General features: G+C 45.0%; 2 protein-coding genes across 4 annotated transcripts; one reads left to right on the top strand and one right to left on the bottom strand.

The window, feature by feature from the left end:
• Positions 1–772: 772 nt before the first annotated feature.
• LOC136582218 (general transcription factor II-I repeat domain-containing protein 2B-like) lies at positions 773–5,175 on the bottom strand. The gene is made up of 2 exons (XM_066583084.1): positions 5,003–5,175; positions 773–2,807 (listed from the first exon to the last, which is right to left on the bottom strand). Exons 1-2 carry the CDS (start codon positions 5,048–5,050, stop codon positions 984–986), a joined length of 1,872 nt encoding a protein of 623 aa, XP_066439181.1. The 5' UTR covers positions 5,051–5,175; the 3' UTR covers positions 773–983.
• Positions 5,176–5,447: 272 nt separating this feature from the next.
• On the top strand, positions 5,448–21,179 carry MRPL23 (mitochondrial ribosomal protein L23). Of its 3 annotated transcripts, XM_066583083.1 has the most exons (6): positions 5,467–5,612; positions 9,735–11,468; positions 16,096–16,218; positions 17,643–17,725; positions 19,485–19,558; positions 20,754–21,179. In XM_066583083.1, the coding sequence occupies exons 3-6, from the start codon at positions 16,154–16,156 to the stop codon at positions 20,916–20,918; spliced, it is 387 nt and encodes a 128-aa protein (XP_066439180.1). In that variant the 5' UTR covers positions 5,467–5,612; positions 9,735–11,468; positions 16,096–16,153; the 3' UTR covers positions 20,919–21,179. The 3 variants fall into 3 exon arrangements, with proteins under 3 accessions (XP_066439178.1, XP_066439179.1, XP_066439180.1); XM_066583082.1 differs by lacking the exon at positions 9,735–11,468 and having other exon boundaries at positions 5,457–5,612; XM_066583081.1 differs by lacking the exons at positions 16,096–16,218; positions 17,643–17,725; positions 19,485–19,558; positions 20,754–21,179 and having other exon boundaries at positions 5,448–5,612; positions 9,735–11,467.
• The last annotated feature ends 431 nt before the right edge of the window (positions 21,180–21,610 follow it).

Here is a 21,610-nt window from a genome sequence, read left to right as displayed (position 1 = left end):
TGGAAGTGATCAATCAAAGGCTGGACAAATATCTGTCTGGGATGATTTAGTGAATCCTGCACTGAGCAGGGGGTTGAACCCGATGACCCTGGTGGTCCTTTCCAACTCTACCATTCTAGGATGTTAAATAGTACCATTGAAAAATTCAACTTGTTCCGCAAAAAAAAGCCCTCAGACAGCTACGTTAATCGATCAAAAGTTAGAACTTTTAAAAAGTAGGGAGGAAACAACGAAAATGGGAATAAAAAAAATAAAAGCCTGTGTCCCTTACGGGTTAATGGCACCTTAAAATAAATAACAATACCACCTTTAGTTTGCATTTTTTACCTGCGGTGGGCCGTATAAAAAAGTTGTCCGCCTCGGTCGGCCTTCTGTCCAGCAGCCAATGCCCTTCCCAAAATAAATAAATAGGGGGAAAAAAAAACAAAACACCAATCAAAAGCTGCTCTACAGTAACTACGCAATACGGGGCTGTCTCCGACAACATTCACCCCATGGGAACCCCTCAAGCTGTCTCGGACACACACCCCTCCTCCTCCTCCTCCTCACCTACCCCCTCTATAAAACCAAATTAGACCCTGGCCAGGCTGATTATATGGTACTCTGTTTCTTTTGCCTAACTTTAAACTGTTAAGACTGGACTGGGATACAACAAGAGAGAACCGCACAACAGGCTCCTAAGAAAGTATCCCCTCAGTCTATTCTATCTCTTTGTTGACAATGTTTATTGTACATCCATATGACAGTACTACATTTCAGTAAAATGTTAACCACTTTATTGTAAAATTCGTAAACTTCAAATAAAATACAAGTATTAAAAAAAAAATAAAAATTAATAAATAGGGGGAAAAAGAAACTCACAAAAAAGTATAGCGCCTACTAATATATCTGCAGATCTTAGAGTATCTAACATTAAACAGTATAATAAACCATACAAATAAGACTTTAAATAAAAACTTTTCAACTGCAACGGCTTCAGTCTTTTATTGGGACGGCTGCGACAGCAGTTCATCAATGTCCACCTTAAGGTTAGTAGTGGAGAGGCGCAGCGCTTGTAGCAGCGTTCGATTAGAAATATTATTCCTGTATTTGGACTTTATATGATTTAAGTCCGAAAACGACTTTTCACAGATATAGGTGCTGCCAAACATAGAGGCAATTTTTAGTCCCAGATCTCGTAAATTAGGGAAGCGCTCCTTATCAAGAAGCCTAAAGAAGGGCACCCCTACCTCTGTTCGGGAAGCAAGGTAGAGGTCGGCCTGTAGTTCACATAACTCCAACTGATAATGCACATCGGCATTATTAATATCGGCCGAGAGCGGATTGTTGAACAGTCGTAAACTTGAGTTGAGCTCGTTGAACTCTTGATACCTTCTGTTAAAGTTCTCGATAAGCGCCTCGATCTTTGGGATAAATCGGTTGAATTCCAAGATGGTTCCACTTTCTTTGACCTCGTTGAAGAGTTCATTACAGCACTCGAAACTCGTTAGCTCATTCTGTAATAAATTTAATTTGCGCAACATGAGTTTGGTCCTGAAGGCGGAGATGTGCTGGTAGAGCTGACTGATGTTCTGGTCCTTCTCCTTCAAACTTTTGTTCAAGGAGTTTAAAGTTTGGGTAATGTCCGTCAAGAAGGCAAGGGAACAGAGAAAGTCCATGTCACACAGACGATCCTCCAAGAAAGGGTCGGATTTTATTTCGGTTAGGAACAGGTAGATTTCTTTTCGAAGTCGGAAAAATTTACAGAGGTAGTTGGCCTCATTCAACCATCGGACATTCCGATTCTGCGGTAAGTCGCAGCTGGCGGCTTCAAGCTCCTCAAGGAGGGCTTTGAATCTCCTCCGGGTTACACCACATTTCTTCTCTCTTATCATATTAGTAATTTTGATCACAACCTCCATAATATCGGACATTTTTAACAAGGTTCCCACCAACCCTTCCTCGTGAACGATGCAATGTAACATCAAACACCCAACGCCGTCTCTCTTTAACAAGCCGGCAAGGCCGGAGTTCTTCATGATGGTGGACTTGGCACCATCAATGATAATACTGATACATCTATCAAAACCACCGTGTTCGGCCAAGGCTATCTTCACTTCCTCATAGATGTCTTCATCCTTCGTGGCACCCTGGAGCGGCATCAGATGTAGTAATTCTTCTGATATGTTGAAGTCCTCGTCCACCGTACGGATGCAGACGATAAGCTGGTTGGTACCAGTTATATCCGTGTTTTCGTCAATCGCGACTGAAAAATAAGTGCAGTTCTTAACAGCCTCGTGAACTTTTTGAGTAACGTACTGATCCATGACCGATATGCGTCGGGCAACGGTCTGATGGGACAGTGATACGGACTCGAAGCACTTGGCCATCTCTTCACTGCCGAAGGCACGAGCCATTTTGATGGCGCACTCTTTGATGAACGCTCCGTCGCTGAAGGCTTTTTTCCTTTTCACGATTTCCTCGCAGATGAGGAACGACGCCTTTATGGCCGCCTTCTCTGTATTCGTGGTTGGCATGGGTAATGGAGCCTGGCTACTTAGTTTGCTTTTCAAGTCATTGATCACTGCTAGTCTTAAGTCGCCGGTATACTTGGAGTACTGGAATTCATGTTGGGAGACGTAATGCCTTTTCACGTTGTACTCCTTGCATACGGCTAATATCTGGAAGCACACTAAGCACTGAGGTTTATTCTTGGTCTTCACAAACAAATAATCCGTTTCCCAGCGTTGCTTAAATGACCGATTCTCACCGTCAACCTTCCTCTGTCTGGGGGTGCTCAATTTTGGAGAGAAGTCAGTGGGAGACACCTGAAAATATAAAATACAGGAGAAAAGAGCTAGTAAAATTACACCTTACTAAAAAGAAGCAAAAAAAAAGGTTTTTTGAAGGCAACATAGTATGCTAGGCTGAAACAAGACAAATGTCCATCCAGTTCAGCCTGTTTCACTGTACCCCCCCCCCCTTAACGCTATAGGATATACAGGGAATGTATGAAGGGAGATCGCGAGGCGACCTCCCTCCATACGACGTGGGCACTGGCTGTTTCTTACAGCCAACACCCAGTGGCAACAGCTCCGATAAGCCGTGCGGCTGATCGGAGCTGTTAACCCTTTAAATGCCGCTGTCAATTTTGACAGCGGCATTTAAATCAGCAGAACGATGTTTGGGGTCCCATACGGACTCCCCTTCCCCTGTGATGAGATTTGCAGGGGGCCGTGCGGGTGTCATGGCAGCCAGGGCTGTTTTGGCAAAAGGCCTATTAAGCCGTGCCCATGCTATGGCATTATATCACACTGCAGGAGCGATCCTTGCATCGCAAGTTGTTGTCCCCTCAGGGGACGAAGAAAAAAAAAAAGTAAAATGAAGATCAATAAAGTTTTATTAATTATAAAAAAAAAAAATCTTTTGCCATATCTGTAATAAAAATCTAAACAATAAAACAAAAATACATATTTGGCATCGCTTTGTCCTGATGAGGGTTGCTGCAGGACCTGAGAAATAGTCTTGTGTGGCGCAGAGTGCTAAAGCTGCATGCAGTCCTAAGCTCTCGCTCACAACCTGAAGGTTGCGGGTTCAATCCCCACTTGGTTCAGGTAGCCGGCTCAAGGTTGACTCCATCCTTACGAGGTCGGTAAAATGAGTAAATTACTTGAAAGCGCTGCGGAATAAGTTGGCGCTATACTAATAACATTTTACACTATGCCATGTATGATCATGGTGCATTTTATGAATACCAGTCTACCTGAGTTAGCTGAGCGCTTATCACCTATCCCCAAGATAAGTGATAACAGTATGATTGGTTGGGACCTCACCGCTGAGATCTCCATCCAATCCAATGAATGGGAGTACGTGTCTCCTTCTCTTGCTCCATACAGAGGAGACAGGATAAAGCGGTGGTCGCATAGGAAGTAGAATGCGCTGACCACTGCGCAGTGGCCCAGGTTGGTACTGCAGTGCAGCTCCCATTTGAATTCAGAAGGAGCCGCTCCTGCATTACCAAGCCGGGCCACTGGGCTGTGGTTGGCGCATTCTGCTTCCTGTGCTGACCATAGCAAGACTGGAAATCAGCCGATCAGCAGCGATGTGAGCGGTGGGTCCTGCTGATCATCTACTGGTCACCTAAATAAGGGCGGATTAGCACAGATTTCACATGGGCGGATTCGCACAGACCGCACTGATTTCACTGGGTTTCTTCCTATTTCCATATATTGCACGCACATTTCAATCGCATTAAAAAAAACCACGTTCTATTTTTCTACGTATTTGTGCAGCAAAGTTCCCCACAGAAGTCAATAGCGGGTGCGCAAATACGCACGCAGTACGCAAGGAGACGCGCGAAACACTGCGGAATTGCGCAGAAAGAAAAATAACATCTGGAATACATAAAGACTAATTAGCCATTTGAGCGGGTGCAAAAAATACAGTAAAATACGCCGCTGTGCAAAAACACTACGGCACGCGCAAATATTATAGCCGTGTGAAGCCGGCCTAAAGGTGCGTCCCACGTAACAGGCAGCGGCTGCGATTACAACAGAAGCGGCGACCACAGCCGGGGCGGAGTCTCAGCCGCAAGCCGGTATCCGTTACGTGGGACGCACCCTAAATCGCAGTGCAGATTTAAGCCAGCTCTGTGCCCGGACTGCAGCAAGTGTCCCGCGGCGGCGGCGCTCCTCTGATGTCATGTTTAAAGGCTGCCTATTGTTGTGATGTCATCAGCGCTGCAACCAATAGCAGAGCTCGATCGCCAAACGCACGCAGAAGGGGTTTTACAACTCCTTTAAGAGACAAAAAAAAAGTGGCGTCCGTCCGTGCCGCTAATAAGTCGGGGCTAATGTGTATTAGAAATGCGCAGAACGTAACGCTAGACCGCGATCAATCGTTATTTAACCCTTTATGCAGATGACGTTGATATTATGTCATTCTTTGGGGGAGGGGGCAATGTCTATAGAATACACAGGACATAATAATGCCCTGCCCCCCAAACCAAATGCAACCTACTTACCGCACCGGCCTCCATAGCAGCAGGGTCATCAGCGCGGGAAGGATCCATGGATGCTGCTGAGTCCCAATGACCGGAGCCGCCTCCTCCCTGCCCTGTACAGGAAGTGCGGCCATACGCGAGCGGCGGGGGTGGTTTACCAGGTCCACTCAGTGCAGAGGCTATTTGCACCTCCACATCCATAGGTGTCGCTGTTCTGTTCTCCTGAGCGCGTACAGTAGAGAGAAATTGTACTGTTAAGACCTCCACTTCCATAGGTGTCGCTGTTCTATGCTGCTGAGCGCGTACAGTAGAGGGAATTATACTGTTTACACCTCCCTGTCTATAGATGTCGCTGTTCTCTGCTACCTGTTCCTGTGCGCGCACCCTAGAAAAAACTCTAAGCCTTTAGACCTCCCAAGCCACAGGTGGCGCTGTTGTGTTTTTACAGACTTTCTTAAACATACTGGAAAGTGTAGCCGCTAGAGGTTTCAGTGGTGAGGGAAGGTTTCCTGCGTGTCTTCAGCCTCCGAGCCTGTAGGTGGCGCTGCACATCTGCATCAGGAAGTGTCCCCTTGCGGTGTGATAAGTGCTGGAAAGCAGGACACGACGAAAAAATGGCCAGCAAAGTGATGTAAGTACCGACCGGTGCGAGCCGCCTGTGTGGTGTCGGTAGGGATGTCACTGGGCCGCAGCTCCTTCCTGTCAGCTTGTTGTCACCGACGTGTCCTCTGCTAGCGGGGATGAAACTTAATCTGCTTCCTGCCGGGGTGACCTTAGAACAAAGAGTGAGCCGTTATCCGGCTGTGAGGAGAGCTGGACCTACTGCACGGCACTGCAAGTCCCAGCAGGCTAGGGGGACTACAAGTCCCAGCATGCCGTGCCTTATCCCCGGGGCTGCCGCTCCATATGTTCATTCATCACACTTTGTTTTCTCCAGCTTTCCCCCAATAATCGCCTTAATTTTAAAAAAATGTTAATTTCTAATTTTTTTCTTTTTAACCCTTGCATCGCCCGTCCGCAAACCGTTATCTATGGGTTTACGTAGTTGTGAGTTTCCCACGGGGACTTTGGCCGCACGACCTCACGCTACCATGGAGGCTAATAGGGTCACGGCTCAACTGTGACCCGCAGAGCGCCAAAAACAAAGCTTGAATTTTTTTCGCACTTTGCAGGTCGCGGTTGCGGCAGCCCGAGAAGTAGAGCTTTTGCACACTGGCGCATGTCCGTGTTCTGTGCCGCGGAAATTCTGTCCGGAGTTTCACCGCGGCAAATCCGCCTGCGGACGCTAATCCCGGGATTCGCCAGCCATGTGGCCGAGAAGTCTCATTCACAGGGGTCGGCGAATCCGGCGTGGATTCCGCAGCCGTAGCATGTCCATTCCTTTTTTCCCCGCCGCGCTCTCCTCTATGAAAGCGCCGACTGCAACAGAAAAGCGCTCCAAAACCAGTAGCTAAGCGTCGCGGGTTTTGAAGCAGCTTTTTTTCACTGCAGCTAAGCGCAAGTTTTTCGCCAGGAATACGCCGTTTTGGAGCCAGCCCTAATAGCCTAATTTGCTGTAATGGATCTGTAAATACCCGGATGACACTCGGACTGGCGGTACGTGCGCGGGATCGCGGAGCTACACGGTTATTTTTTTTGGTCGCTGCCAACGTTTTTAGATCTGGATTATATCCTGCGCCGCGAGACAATCGCATTGGTCTGATTTTTTTTAAAGCTCCATACACCTTCGGCACCCGATAATACGCAGGGCACGGGCGCGCAGCGCGGATTGGCTGCAAATTTTCCGCAGCTGCAAAATCGGATGAGTTTCTACATCACAGATTCTCCAGCGGCGTCCAGGATAAGACGGATTTCACAAACCGCGTTCACATAAAGCAGCAAGTATCCGCTGTATATCCTACTAATGGAGCGGATACTGAGATTTGGCGCAGAGTGCTGTGGATTTTTGCCACTTTAATAATCGCACGTCAATTTTAAGGTGAAAAATACACACAAATGCCCAATTGGATTTTGGTGCAGAATCGAATAATCTGCATTAAAGTCCGCACCAATTGATGCAGATTCGCTGCGAATGTGTCACCTGCGGTAAATGTGCAGCAGATCCTCCATGTGTGATATGTGGTAATTCGCATGTGATCACATACATCGCCTCACGTAGCGCCGCTCACATTTGTGTGTAGGAATCTCATAATATGCGAGTAAAGAAGAACGCCGGATGCTTATTTACGGATTCCATTATAGTCAGTGGGATCCATTCGGTTCCATCATAAGACGGATCTGTTCGGCCGGAGCATACCCTTCCTTGTACATGAATGGAGCCGGAAACTAGAACCCCCCGCAGTGGGATTTCCCACTGAATTTGCAGCCGTGATTTGTCCCTGTGAAAACACGCATGGAAAACAAATCGCGGCATGTTCTATTTCTGTGCGGGTCTCGCGATCGCTCGCAGGAAAGTACCCTCCGTAAAATGGGGAAACTACCCTCCATTGGGGTTCGTAATTATGGGCTTACTAGTAAAGGCCATTGACAGCAGGATGCCATGCATTTGTCTAATGTGTTTCTCTGAAAATAAAACCCAGTCTGATATTCATTTTTGTCCCAAGAGAGGCACAGTGTCTTATTTTCGGGGGAGGGTCTTAATACTCGCCTTGCAGGTGGCATCCGGGTTCCTTCCGCTGTTCCCCCAGCATTCCTACAGGCTATCGTGCAGTTTTCAGCCTTTTTTTTTCATGTAGTTTAGCTAGGGCTTATTTTGGGGGTAGGTCTTATTTTTGGGGAAACACAGTAGTACATACAGACCCCATCACAAGAGAGAACCATGTCATACATGCACCCTCATGTAGACACCAGGCAAGGCTATTAGTAGTGCCACCAGTAACCCCCCCCCCACACCACCACCACCGAGTCTTTTGGGAATATGGCTGCTGGTTACACTGGGCCATGTAGAGTAATATTGCTGGATACCAGTTGAACATCAGTTAGAAAAAAAGCTAAAAAATAAGACAGAAGAAGCAAATTTGTAAGTGCAAATGATTTTTCCATCCAATTTCCGCTACGTTTGGGTGCAGTTAAAGGGGTATTTTAATAGGATGAAGCCTATCGACAGGATGGGGGATAACTAGCTGATCGTGAGGGGGTCTGACCACTGGGACCCCTACTGATCCTAAGAAACGGGGGTCCAGTTGACAGCAATGGAAATTGCCGAGTTCAGCAACCTCTTGAAATGAATGGCGCAGTGGCTCATATGCACGAACACCGTTGCATTATTTTGGGGACCGACCGGACCCTCGCTCTTAAGATCAGTAGGGGTGCCTGCAGTTGAACCCTTACCGATCAGCTGGTTATCCCCCCATCTCATATCTTATATAACAAGTAAGGATGCTATTACAGAAGTTTCTCACATGCAAAACATAAGCAGACCTGATTGGTTGCAACCGTCAGCTGGTTCAGGTCCTGGCGGTAATCACCGTCTCTGCAGGGGGGTGGGACACTGCCGTGGGGGGCTGTAGTCGGGTAGCACATGCGGTTTGCACTTCTATTTGCTGCTGGAAGCCATGGCAGGCGCAGGTGCCGGCTCAGAAATAAGAGTCTTAGCCACGGCAGGTAACGCTCATGTAATTGCTCTGTTATGGAAGTTCAAAATCTATTGCTTCGCCCAATTTGTCTGCCTGCTGAGCTTTTCTGGGTAACATCCAGAGAAAAGGACAAAAAAAAGAGCTTTTTAGTTTTAGACATAAAACTAGAACAAATCGCCACTTCTGGTTTAACATTTTTTTAGGGTCCTTTAACACGGGACGACTATGGCTCCTGTGCTTTCATACAAGGGCGATAGTCGTTCTGTGATTGGAGCGCGTTGTAGATCTCACCTCCATTCACTGTGAACAGGCAAATGAGCGACTGCCTGTTTACACGGAGCGAGAAGTCGCTCAGTAGTCGTTTCAGTGAGCTGATATCTCACCCGGTAGCCCGTCGAGTTCTACGTTTACACTGGACAACCTGAGTCATTTGAGAGACTTTTCGACCCAATGGTTGGCCCAATGATAAAATACCCATAGTGATGTGATGAGAGGCGATGTTATTTAAAGTTGTACTACTGAGTTATTTTTGGTTAATCAAGATTTTTAAAGGGCTCTGGACCTCTGTTGTGATTGGATGCCAATGTGTTTCTATGTTATTAACTATTATAGAAAATCCCTTGTTCTTCCCGAATAAAGTTAGACCAGAACAGAATCTTCAGGCTGTCTAGGCTCTTTGTGCAAGTTGAGGAAACTTTTACTTAAAAGGGGTTCTACCAGAATTACAAGGGAATAACTTGCTGATCAGTGGGCGTTTCATTGCTAAAGACCCCCACCGATACTGAGAACGGGGGTCCTGTGTCTCTTTATCTCTGGCAGTCCCATTGAAAGTGAATGGGGCAGAAGCTCGCTCCATTCTGCATCCTCCTCTCTACTGGGGGTTCCCGTAAGCCTGTAGTAAAGAGAATGGATAGGGGGTAACTTTGACATTCTGGTACAACCCCTTTAATAATCTCCATTATTTTGTCACTGATTTATGCCTTTTTGAATGTTTTAACGACTGATGTAGAAGAATATTCTACTTTGTGGAATGTATGATGGAGTAGACTAAGCAGAGCCACAAAAAAGCTCAGAATTGTGTAAAACTAGAATGGATTTTACCTTGGTCCGTAAAGGCCAGGGCTATTGTTTTTGTACTGTGTTGCCGCCCGTCTTACGTATTGATCCATCCTCTGCAGGTGTGGGTAAATGCTTTTATTTGGACATACAGCAATAATTTACTGTAAAATTCCTTTAATCTGGAACCCAGTACTTCGGAAATCCTGATTGGCATCTCCTCAAAATGTTCGTGAATCGGACTTTAATCCAGTGGCGACTAATACTTCGAAGTCTTACGAGAGCAGAGGAGGAAGATTGAACAACAGAAAAGAAGGCGGAAAGCAATTCATAAGAAAGTACTGAAAAAGTTCGAGAAAGCACAAAAACGGGAGAGAGCCAAGAGAATCGTAAAAAAAAAAACGCACAACCAGCATGGAGCCCAAATCTTCTCAAGGTCCTTCCGGCAAAAGGAAACACGTAACCCTTACAATTCCTCAGAAACTTGAAATAATCAGCAGACTTGAAAGCGGTGAAAGCCGCACCTCTATTATGGAGCAATTCAACATCGGTTCGTCAACCATCTATGACATTAAGAAACGAAAGGACCAATTATGTTCCTTTGTAGCATCCAGTGAAACCATGAGAGGCCTTATGAAGCGACATACGTTGAAGCAACCCAAATTAGCGCAGTTGGATAAGATAGTGTACAAATGGTTTTCCGAAATGAGATCTCAAGGAATAAGTGTGACGGGGCCTATGATCATCGAGAAAGCTAAAGCCTTCTATGCAGAAATGGAAATCACTGAAAAGTGCATATTTTCTGACGGGTGGTTAAGAAACTTCAAAGAACGCCATGGCATAAGGAAGATGTCCAGCACCGGCGAACTATGTGCCGAAGATCCAGAGTCTACCGAAGGCTATAGTGAATTTCTCAGTACTCTACTGAAAGAGCAAAAACTGTTACCGACCCAGATTTATAACGGGGAAGAGTTTGTAGAAGAGTGGATGGTAGTCGATAAGGACACACCCGTCGTTCAATACAGGGAAGACGAGTTTCCAAATGTTGAAATCCTTGAAGTGCCAGGCCCGTTTAATGAAGAAGAGGGCGATGTTGTGGAGGAGCCTAAGAGGAAGTACACCTGGAATCAAGCGTCCGAGTTCATCACAAAGTTTGTCGAGTTTGCCGAGTCCAACAGTTGTTACAGTCCAGCAGAAGTCATGGATCTCCGTATCATCCTCGATAGGTTTTACCAGAAAAAAGTTGCGGTCATGAGTCAGTTCCACCACAAGAGCAGATTCAAAAAACGGCCCAAGAAAACGTCTGCACAAAACTCCACTCCAACTACCTCCATCATCGTGAAAACCATTGAGCCCCACTCTCCCGACCGATCCATCTCCCCCGTAGCTATAGAATATAAAGTGGTGGAGCCCGATGTGTCGGACGATGCACTAGAAGATATCAAATTAGAAGAACCATCGGATTAGCAGTGCAGCCCAAATATTTTCAAGGGTCATTCCTTGTTTACAGTAACTGCTCAAGTTAACTGGCCCAGGAACCCCATAACCAAATATCACATACCTATGTAAGCTGGACCCTAGAGTAAGTGAAGCTTAGTTGTAGGGTTCCTGGGCCAAGCTGTCCTCCAGAACTGAAGCTTCAGTTTTGGACGTATGTTATAATAGTTATTTAATTTTGTATTCTAGTTTTAGAGTTACTGACCTTTTTTTATACTTGGAAAGTTACTGTAATCCAAATTTTGTATCCAAAAATAATAATTAAGTGATAGTAGCACATTTTAATTTCATTTTTATTTTGGACTGCACACTAATCTCCCTTGAGCTACACGTCTTCCTGAGGATATCGGCCCTTAAAGGTATTCTTTCAACTTGTTTTCTTAACTCTTAATATTCAGTCCGGAATATTCAGTAATCCGGCACCCGTTTGGTCCTGTGGGTGCCAGATTAAAGGAATTTTACTATGATGTAAATTAATTTAATATCCATTACTGTCGACCATGTCTGTTGTTATGATTAGGTTCCAAACCCTAAGATAAACTATAGAACACTTAGTATTCCCTAGCCTAAAAGCGAAGATGCAAACAGCAGGACTCCAGCAATCCGGCTCCAGCAGTGCTGCCTGAAAATATAGAATTGCTTTAGGAAATCGCTTTGATTGTAGTATCCGGGCAAAAAAAAAAATTGAATGCAGCTCAGATTGGTGGAAGAACTAAAGAGATGAGAAAAAAGATACTCGACCTGCCCCGATGGTGGCCGGTACCCCGCCGTTCTCCTCGACCTGCTGCAGCAGCAAGGATGTCCCAACAACAGGACATGTGAGTCTTAGAGAGACTCTGCCAGCTACCTTAGGCTCTATAAGCTATGTTTTGGGCCTAAAGTAGCGGAGTTTGGGGTGTAACTTTTATACTTGCCTTCCCCGCTGTTCCTCCACTCTCGGCTCTCAAGCCCACCGCTGCAATGCATGCCGTGGACTATATAGGCACACGCTATGTAGTCCTCTTATTCGAGGCACACGTCAAGTAGTCCGTCGGAAAGCTTTAGAGGTAGGTTTGATTGCTGCCATTGAGGGACCAGCGGGGAAGGTAAAACTTCCATCCCCGGACTCACCATGTAGGCTACTTTGAGCCTATAAGCTCAGCTTAGTCTATGGGTTCAAAGTAGCTGACATCCCTTTTAAGGAATTGTCCAATATACTGTTTTGTTTTTTTGTTAAAAACAGTTTCCCCATCATAGAAAATAACAGAATAGCTTATATTCACAGCTGCCCGCACCGAAGCCAATCACAGCTCGAATGCAGGGCTATGTCATTGGCTGCAGCAGCATGTAAACATTACATCATGGGAGAGACCCGGAGCTATTGGCACGGGAGGTGTGGGAGAGGTGAGTATTGGCAAATGTATTTTTTATGATGGGCACATGTTTTTAAGGCAAAAAAAAATTTCAGACAACCCCTTCAATCACTGACCAGTGTCAGCTGGGGATTGGCTGCAGCGGTCATGTGACACTGTTGTCAGTGATGTCATTGCAGCAGCAGGGAGTAGATACTAGTGGGAAATCAGGTGAGGTGAGTATGCCTTTTTTATCATGTTTTTGCACCAATCTTGAGTTGCTTTCAGATTTTTTTTTGTACTTTTTTTTTTTTTTTGTCTGGATAACCCCTAACCTTTTAAGACCAGCGGTATCTACATTTGTCCGGCACCCTGAGTCACATTGTGTGAATATTTTTTTTTTCCTCTGGCCAAAATGTTTAATAGAAATATTTGGGCACCACTATCTTTTGGCTTCTATGCAGTATTACAGGGGTATTCCAGGCTATTTTAACTGATGACCTATCCCATGAATAGGTCATTATTAGTTGATGGATGGGGGTCCACTGCTCTGGACCTCTGTTTCCCATTGAAATTAGTGAGAGTGCCGTGCTGTTCTTACATTTTCTGCACATTACAGGACAAGACGTGATGTTCTGAGCAGGAAGAGTACAAGCAGCGCGGCGCTCCCATTGATTTCAATGTGAATGAAGCCGGCACTCCCAACTTCTTCTAACCACTGATCACCACTATGGTTCGTTGTACTTACAGCAAGCCAGGCGATTAGCTGATGGATGGGGTCTGCTTGGCGGACCCCTGTCCATCAACTACTGATCTATCCATGGAATAGGTCATCAAAAAAGCCCAGAATACCCCTTTTAGCTTTAGGAAACCCTATCATATGTCTCAAAATTTAATTAAAAGTGGTTATCCCTTATTGTCAAAAGGGTCCCTTGAAAAAAAGCTATTCATAGGTTGTCCCGCTACTGCTGGTATTCCCAGTGATGAGCTGTGATCTGTTGGTTAAAGGGGTTATACCAAAATCTAAAGTTATACCCCATCCACAAGACAAGGCATAACTTTATGATCAGTGGGGAGCTGTCCGCTGGGACACCCACCAAGCCTTAGAACGGGGGTCCCGAATGTCCTTGCATGTTTGGAGAGGAGGATGCCCAATGCACCCTGCCGATCCATTCATTTCAATGTCAACACCGGAATTTGCCTGAGTACAAGTGCTTGGCAATATCTGATGCTGTTGTTGAAATGAATGTAGTGGTGACATGCATGGGCAACCTCTTCTCCATTTACGCAGGGACTGTCAGAACCCCGTCGTTAGGGTCGGTCCCAGAGGTTATACTCCCACCAACCATAAAGCTATCTCTTACCCTGTGTCTAGGGGATAACTTTAGATCATCTTACAACCCATTTAACCATGTTCAGTTTCCCAGCAGCGCCTCCACAGGGGAAACAAATCGTTACACAGCTCACAATGAAATCAATGGACTGCTTATGTAATACAAAGATGTATTGAGAACTATAGACGTAGTTTGTAGCCGCCCTCCAATCTTGTTAATTGCTGAAGGTTCCAAATAAGCAACTGTCTTCTAGTTGACAGTTTTCTAAACCCGACAACTCTTTACACGCCTGAACACATTGGGGCACTTTTGTTAACGCAAACTGCCATGTAATATTCTCATAATTTTTGTTTTAATTTGCATTTGTTGCAACTTGTAACTCTGGGGAAGAGTTATCAAAACTAGTACAAAGGAAAAGCTGAGCAATGGTGCACAACACCCAATTGGATGGCTTCTTTAATTTCAACACTTTCCAATCCGATTTCCCTGCCACCCGCACACGCCACAGCTCTTATTTATTTTGGGTGGGGAATCATGTTGTGGATTCCTTGGATAATAGTCCTGTAATTCTAAGTATATTCATACACATTTATATAATAAGACTCTGTTCATTTCTAATTTCTCTAATGAATAGTCTTATGTCAATTAGAAATTATATAGAGTATGCAGAACATAACTACGATGTTGGAGGCTGTTCTGTATATGTATGTTACACTATGCAGAACCGTGCTCTGATGTAATATACATATGCAGGAGGCAGTTGTGTATATGTATATTACACCATGCAGGACAGAGCTCTGATGTAATATACATATGCAGGAGGCTGTTGTGTATATGTATATTACACCATGCAGGACCGTGCTCTGATGTAATATATATATGCAGAAGGCTGTTGTGTATATGTATATTACACCATGCAGGACCGTGCTCTAATGTAATCTACATATGCAGAAGGCTGTTGTGTATATGTAAATTACACCATGCAGGACAGAGCTCTGATGTAATATACATATGCAGGAGGCTGTTGTGTATATGTATATTACACCATGCAGGACCGTGCTCTGATGTAATATACATATGCAGGAGGCTGTTGTGTACATGTATAGTACACCATGCAGGACAGAGCTCTGATGTAATATACTTATGCAGAAGGCTGTCGTGTATATGTATATTACACTATGCAGGACAGTGTTCTGATGTAATATACTTATGCAGAAGGCTGTTGTGTATATGTATATTACACCATGCAGGACAGTGCTCTGATGTAATATACATATGCAGGAGGCTGTAGTGTATATGTATATTACACCATGCAGGACAGACCTCCGATGTAATATACATATGCAGGAGGCTGTCGTGTATATGTATATTACACCATGCAGGACAGACCTCCGATGTAATATACATATGCAGGAGGCTGTCGTGTATATGTATATTACACCATGCAGGACAGACCTCCGATGTAATATACTTATGCAGGAGGCTGTTGTGTATATGTATATTACACCATGCAGGACAGTGCTCTGATGTAATATACATATGCAGGAGGCTGTTGTGTGTATGTATATTACACCATGCAGGACAGAGCTCTGATGTAATATACATATGCAGGAGGCTGTTGTGTGTATGTATATTACACCATGCAGGACAGAGCTCTGATGTAATATACATATGCAGGAGGCTGTTGTGTGTATGTATATTACACCATGCAGGACCGTGCTCTGATGTAATATACATATGTAGGAGGCTGTTGTGTGTATGTATATTACACCATGCAGGACCGTGCTCTGATGTAATATACATATGTAGGAGGCTGTTGTGTGTATGTATATTACACCATGCAGGACAGTGCTCTGATGTAATACACACAACAGCCTCCTGCATATGTATATGTATATTACACTGTACAGGACAGACCTCCGATCTAATATACTTATGCAGAACAGTCTCTGATATCAAAAAATGAACTGCTATCTGATTGCTGTGAACAAGTCCAGCAATTTTTCTTTACACCATTTGGGGTACTTTTTCCTTCATCTATTTCCAATTGTGGAACATGATTGTCACCATAAAGTTCTAGTCTTAGTATAGTGATCTTCCATAGAACAATGCCGACTTATTAACAAGCACGCCTGTCGTGGTCCAGCTTATTATATCTAGCACTTTATTCTTGCAAAAATATGAAATGCCCTTTTTATTTACTAGGTGGGTACAATGCTGTGACTAGTCAGATCACATCCGCCCAGAACCTCTGAACACAACTGTAACCTTCAGGTTATTGGCAGCATCACTCTTTTATAATCTGTTTTTTTCTATTTTAGATATCCCCTTTACCAACTGGGAAATCCACAGCTACGGGTGTTCAGGACCAACTTCTTTATGACCCTGGTGAGACCTGGTAAACCACAACCCCCAGACACCATACAGTTCCGCATACCCTTGGAGTAAGTGTCTACAATGATCACTGATAACGATACAAATTCTTCTCGAAGTCTAAAAATGTATGAAACAGGGCAAGTTTGGGAAGTACTTTGTCCTAGAAACGATACTGCAACTCTGCAACCTGATCAGACTCTCACTGATCACACATGGAAGTCCCCAGGAGAGGGCATCACTGTTTTCCCACACTTTTTTTTTGTCTCCGTTTTTCAGGCTGGTGGAAAAAAATCACATAAATGTCATGCAAAATTTTAAATTATTGCATGAAATTTTAATTATTATTCAAGCTCTTTATTGGTGGAGTGTTTCCATACAGACATTTTTAGCATGTGTTTTTTTTTTTTTACATTTTTTTAATCTTTTTTTCAAAAGTTTAATTTCTTAACCGCCTACTGACCTACGGCTAAGATCTGACCACTGCATTTTTTTTTTGCAAAATTGCTGGCGCTTTTACTTTTAAAAAAAAGGGAAAAAAAAAAAAGCTACTCATCCAGAGTAGCAGTGCAGAGAAGGAAAGCCGCTCCAGCTGCGGTTCGTACACGTCCAGACTAAAAGCTCTTCCTCCAGCACTCCAAATATAGAAATATAAAATATGTCCTCTATTTGAAATCCACTATAAACCTCTCATCTGTTGTGTATGGGGGTCTCTTGACTCCTTTCCCCAGTGGTTGAGAGAAGTGTAGGCCGTTGCCCACTCCTGCATCGCCTGATGCGGTTGTTGGGGAATGGATGGTGGTACATTGAGGGCGCAGTATTTGGAGGTAAAGAGGAGCACTGTGCAGGCTGAAACCAGGCCTAAATTTGACTTGGGCTGGGTTCTCACACACCGGAATCCCGGCGGAAATCTCGCAGTTTGGTCGCAGCGAAAAACCGTGAGATTTCCGCTGGGAAAGCGCTGCTTCAAAACCCGCGGGTTTTGGAGCAGCTTGGCCGCACACTTTTCTGTTGTGGCCATCGCTTCTATAGTGGAGAGCGCGGCCGCAACGGGGAAAAAAAATGAACATGCTGCGGCCAGGGAATCCGCGCCGCAATGCCGGCTTTGCCGCAACTAATTTGCCGTCCTGTGTGGGCGAGATTTCTGAGAAATCTCGTCCACATGGCTGGCTAATCCCGGGATTTGCCGCGGCGAACTTCCAGATGGAAATTCTGCGGCAAATCTTCCCTGTGTGAACCCAGCCTTAGAGTCAATTTCTGCACCAATTGTGTGGATTTTGACTCTTTTAGATGCAGAAATGCTGCAGTTCTTGTCACAGAATTTTCAGCTGCAGAGAATCTGCAGCATTTCCGCTGCGTGTGGTCGTACCCTTAAAATGCTGAAAGTCTATGTTCATTTTCGATGTTGTTGACTGAAGCATTTCTACTCCATATTGTCTACATCACCTCTTCCTTGCTTCTAATTATTGACCTTGTACATTTCTCTACACTGCAGAATGACAAAGTTTGATGTACAGAACTATTTACAGAGTATCTACAAGGTGCCTGTTTCTGCAGTCCGTACCCGCATCCAGTTTGGTGAGTCCAAGCCTTTTATATAGCGACCTCTTTCCCTTGTAGTAGTAATTAATTGTCCAGGCTTCCTTAAGGCCCTTTTACACGGGACGATTGTCGGGCAAACTGTGTATCCTCGCTCCCATGCTGGTACGCAGAAGTGAGTATCGCTGGATTGCTCACCGTGCTGCCAGCAGGGAGGTGGGGAGGCTGGAGGAGATTTCTCTCCCCATTCCCCAACCCCGCGCCCGTCTCCATTGACTGTAAGCAGCGGATGCTCAGTACTGAACGGCTGCTGTTTACACTGAACGATCGTCGTTCAGGATTTTAAACATGCTTAAAACTTACCAACTGCACGATTCTCCTCCAGCCATTCAGTTTCAGTACGCTTTTACACGGAACAATTATCGTTCAAAACCCTGCGGGAGTGCGGGATTTTGAGCGACCAGAACAAATCGTCCCGTGTAAAAGGGCCTTTATAGTAGACAAACTTATTTCAATTGCATACTGCCAGCGGCCCCATTGCGTAGCACAAATTGTACAGATAGGCACAATGCATTGTTAAAGGGCACATGCACCTTTTAGGGCTCACACCCACTGGTGTTTTTTTTCCTCTTGCGCTGCGAGAGCAAGTGAAAACACTTGCCTCACAGCGCAAGAAAATATCAACAGCGCTGTGATATCAACAGCGTTTTCAATGGGGCCAGCGGCAGCAGCGCTAGCCCCATTGAAAGCATAGGGAGAATACCGCGGACTTCTGTCACAGCTGTCACAGTCACAATGAATAGCTAAGCGCTTACTGTAATTGGCTGAGCGCTCAGCCAATCAGCACAGCCCTTTCAGGAGGCAGGGATTTTTAAATCCCCGCCTGCTGAAAGTGCTGGACAGCAGTGCAGAGGAGCCAGCCGGTGGACGCGTCTGAGCGGCGGAGAGGTGAGTAAAGTTATTTTTGTTTTGTTCTTTTAATGAGCTAGGGATGATTTTTCAGGGAAGGGCTTATATTTCAAGCCCTTCCCCGAAAATCATGCTGCAGGGGTTGCCACAAAACCACTGCTTTCAATAGGGCCGCTGGCCCCATTAAACACACTGGCGATATCACAGTGTTTTTCTTGCGCTGCAAGGTGAGTGTTTTCACTTGGTCTCGCAGCGCAAGAGGAAAAGAAAAACGCCAGTGGGTGTAAGCCCTTATGCTCACTTTTTCTCAGAGAGTATTAGAAGATTGCATTTCCACCAGTTGTTAGATAAAGGGGCTCATAGCACTCTTTGATCTTATCCCACAAAAAAAATGTATCCCCTACCTACTGGATAGGTGATAAATGTTTGATCATTGAGGGTCCGACTACTGAGACAGCCCCCCCCCTTTTCCCCCCAGAGTTCCATTAGTGAATGGAGCGCGATACCCATGCACAATCGCCACTCATTCACTTCTATGGGATTCAGGGAGATAGTTGGGCAATGCGCTCAGCTGTCTCCATTGTCCGTGAATGGAATAGTGAGTGGTCACATATCTGCACTCCACGCTATTCACTAGGAGCACTCTGGGTTGGCTGTTTTCATGATCCCTTGGGGTCTCAGCTGTTGGACACCCAGCAATCAGACATCCTATTGTGATCAGCTGATAAATGTTTTTGACGGGATAAATGTTTTTGGTGGAACAACCCCTTTAAGGCTAAGGTCACTTTTGGGACGCAATATTTTTGTACGTCACACTACATTGTAGGCCGAAGCCTCCGACTGCACTAAATGATTATATTTTCACTAAATTAGTTCTCACTTCTTTTAGGTAACAACCGCAAAAGAAACCATCTGAACCAAAGAGTGAAGACCCCAGACTACAAGGTAGCCTATGTACAGCTGGTAAGTATAGCTCCGGAATCTGGTTGAGGTCTTGCTCATAGTTTTCCCATTGCATAAATCAATGGCCATATGTATTGTCCCCTTGTTGATTAACTTCATTATTCTGCGCCTCCCAGATCTGTATAATGGGGCCGTTGTTGTGTTGTTTTTTTTTTCCCTTTTGTGGTGCCAGGCTTCCTAACGCTGCATGTCTGCTCCCAGCAGTCAACAACACATGTTTGGTGACTCAAATGTTCTGAGCTTTGAAAATGAGGGTTGTATTGTAATGCAATGAGTGTTTACAACAGACATCGTTCCTGGATTGAGTTACAAGTGTCTCTGATTCAGAGTTTTAATATTTCCTGTGATATCGATAGCGCTCTAACCATCTCAATCTGTTTTCTGTCTTTGTTGTCTGCACCGCGCTCCATGCTAAGAAATCTTTACATCGGGCTCTTCCTTAAACACTAAAGGCCCATTTAGACACAACGATTATCACTCAAATTTCGCTCAAAAGCAGTCTTTTGAGCGATAATCGTTGTGTGTAACTGCACTGACATCGTGTAGTTTTCGTTATCCCGTTGCTCATCGTTGACTTTTAGCATGCTTTCAGCCTTATGAAAGATTCAGAGCGGGATACAGCTGATACTATTGTTTCAGCTGTATCCTGCTCCCTGATAACAGGTTGAGTATGAAGAACAGAGCGGTCCAGCTCGACTGTATAACAGCTGGGCGTTCCGTGCAGAAAACATCTGGATGCAGAAGACAAGCAGGGGCACCCTGCTTGTCTTCTGAATCCTCCGCTCCGAGCGCTCGGCTGTTTAACAGCCGGGCGCTCGGAGCAGAGAACAGCTGTATGCAGAAGACAAGCGGGGACACACTGCTTGTCTTCTGCAACCTCTGCTCTGAGCGCCAGGCTGTATAACAGCCGGGCGCTCGGAGCAGGGGAACAGCTAGATGCAGAAGACAAGCGGGGACACCCCGCTTGTCTTCTGCATCCTCCGCTGACAGCGCAAGGTGATCGCTCATCTTGAGCGATCATCTTGCACTGTAAATGACAAAATGATGATCGCTCAAAAGACATCTTTTGAGTGATTATCGTTGCATCTAAACCATCCTTTATCCCTATTTTTCCCCCTATGGCGTTTGCACATCTCTGTCTGACAACTGCCTGCATCAAGTCGGACTGACAACTAAATCTCTTTCTTTTGCCCAGAGTCAAGGTCAGACCTTTGAGTTCCCAAATATCTTTCCAGAGAAGGAAACCGCTCCAGAACCCGGCTCATTCGAAGCAATGACAGAAGAATTCATGGAGAACGAGAGGCAGCGGCAGATAAACGACCCGCGTAGAGGTGGACTTAACGAGTGGTTTGGACTTTGACGCTTCTGTTATAAGATTCTATTTACCCTTCCCTGATCCAGTCCTTCGCTCTACTACACTGCAAAAAAAAAAACCGAATTCCTAGTCCCATGGCCAGGTTATGGCGTACTTTTAAGTTTCCCACCATGGACAAACAGACTGACAACTATCACTTGTTTATTATTATTCCTTTTTGTAAGCAGAGTTTATAAGTATTGCATTGTTATTTAGGACTAAAAAATAGAGGACTGAACAGTCTATAATAAAACCAAATTTACTAATTTTACCTTGTCCTGTGAATTCATGAGCGATGGCAACAATTTCTGCAGCACATAGGATTACTTTTCTTTCTTTCCGTTTCTTCTGGAAGCTACACATTCACTGAAGTTTTCACACCCTTAAAATAGTCGGCATTAAAAGCTAAAAGTTCTGTAATAGATAAAATCTGGTATTAACCCTTTGCAATCCAATTATGGATTCTGGGTTTCCTAGGGGGCTTTCTCTTTCTGCCATTTTACAATGGTGCCATCTGCTGGCTAGAGCCAGTACTGCGGTATGGGACATGCTGGAGAGGCCTCCGACAACAGAGCGGCCAGTAATATTCAATAAGAATACCCTGCCGGGCGTCTTCCGACATCGGAGCTGTACGGGCTTCAATCAGAATGTTGGAAGACGTCAGACAGTGGATTGGAAAGGGTTAAGAGTAAATAAGC

Source organism: Eleutherodactylus coqui, chromosome 11 (genome assembly GCF_035609145.1).
Source record: "Eleutherodactylus coqui strain aEleCoq1 chromosome 11, aEleCoq1.hap1, whole genome shotgun sequence".
Taxonomy (NCBI): domain Eukaryota; kingdom Metazoa; phylum Chordata; class Amphibia; order Anura; family Eleutherodactylidae; genus Eleutherodactylus; species Eleutherodactylus coqui.
The sequence above is the reverse complement of the archived record's forward strand: the minus strand, read 5'-3'. Positions and strand labels throughout refer to the sequence as shown.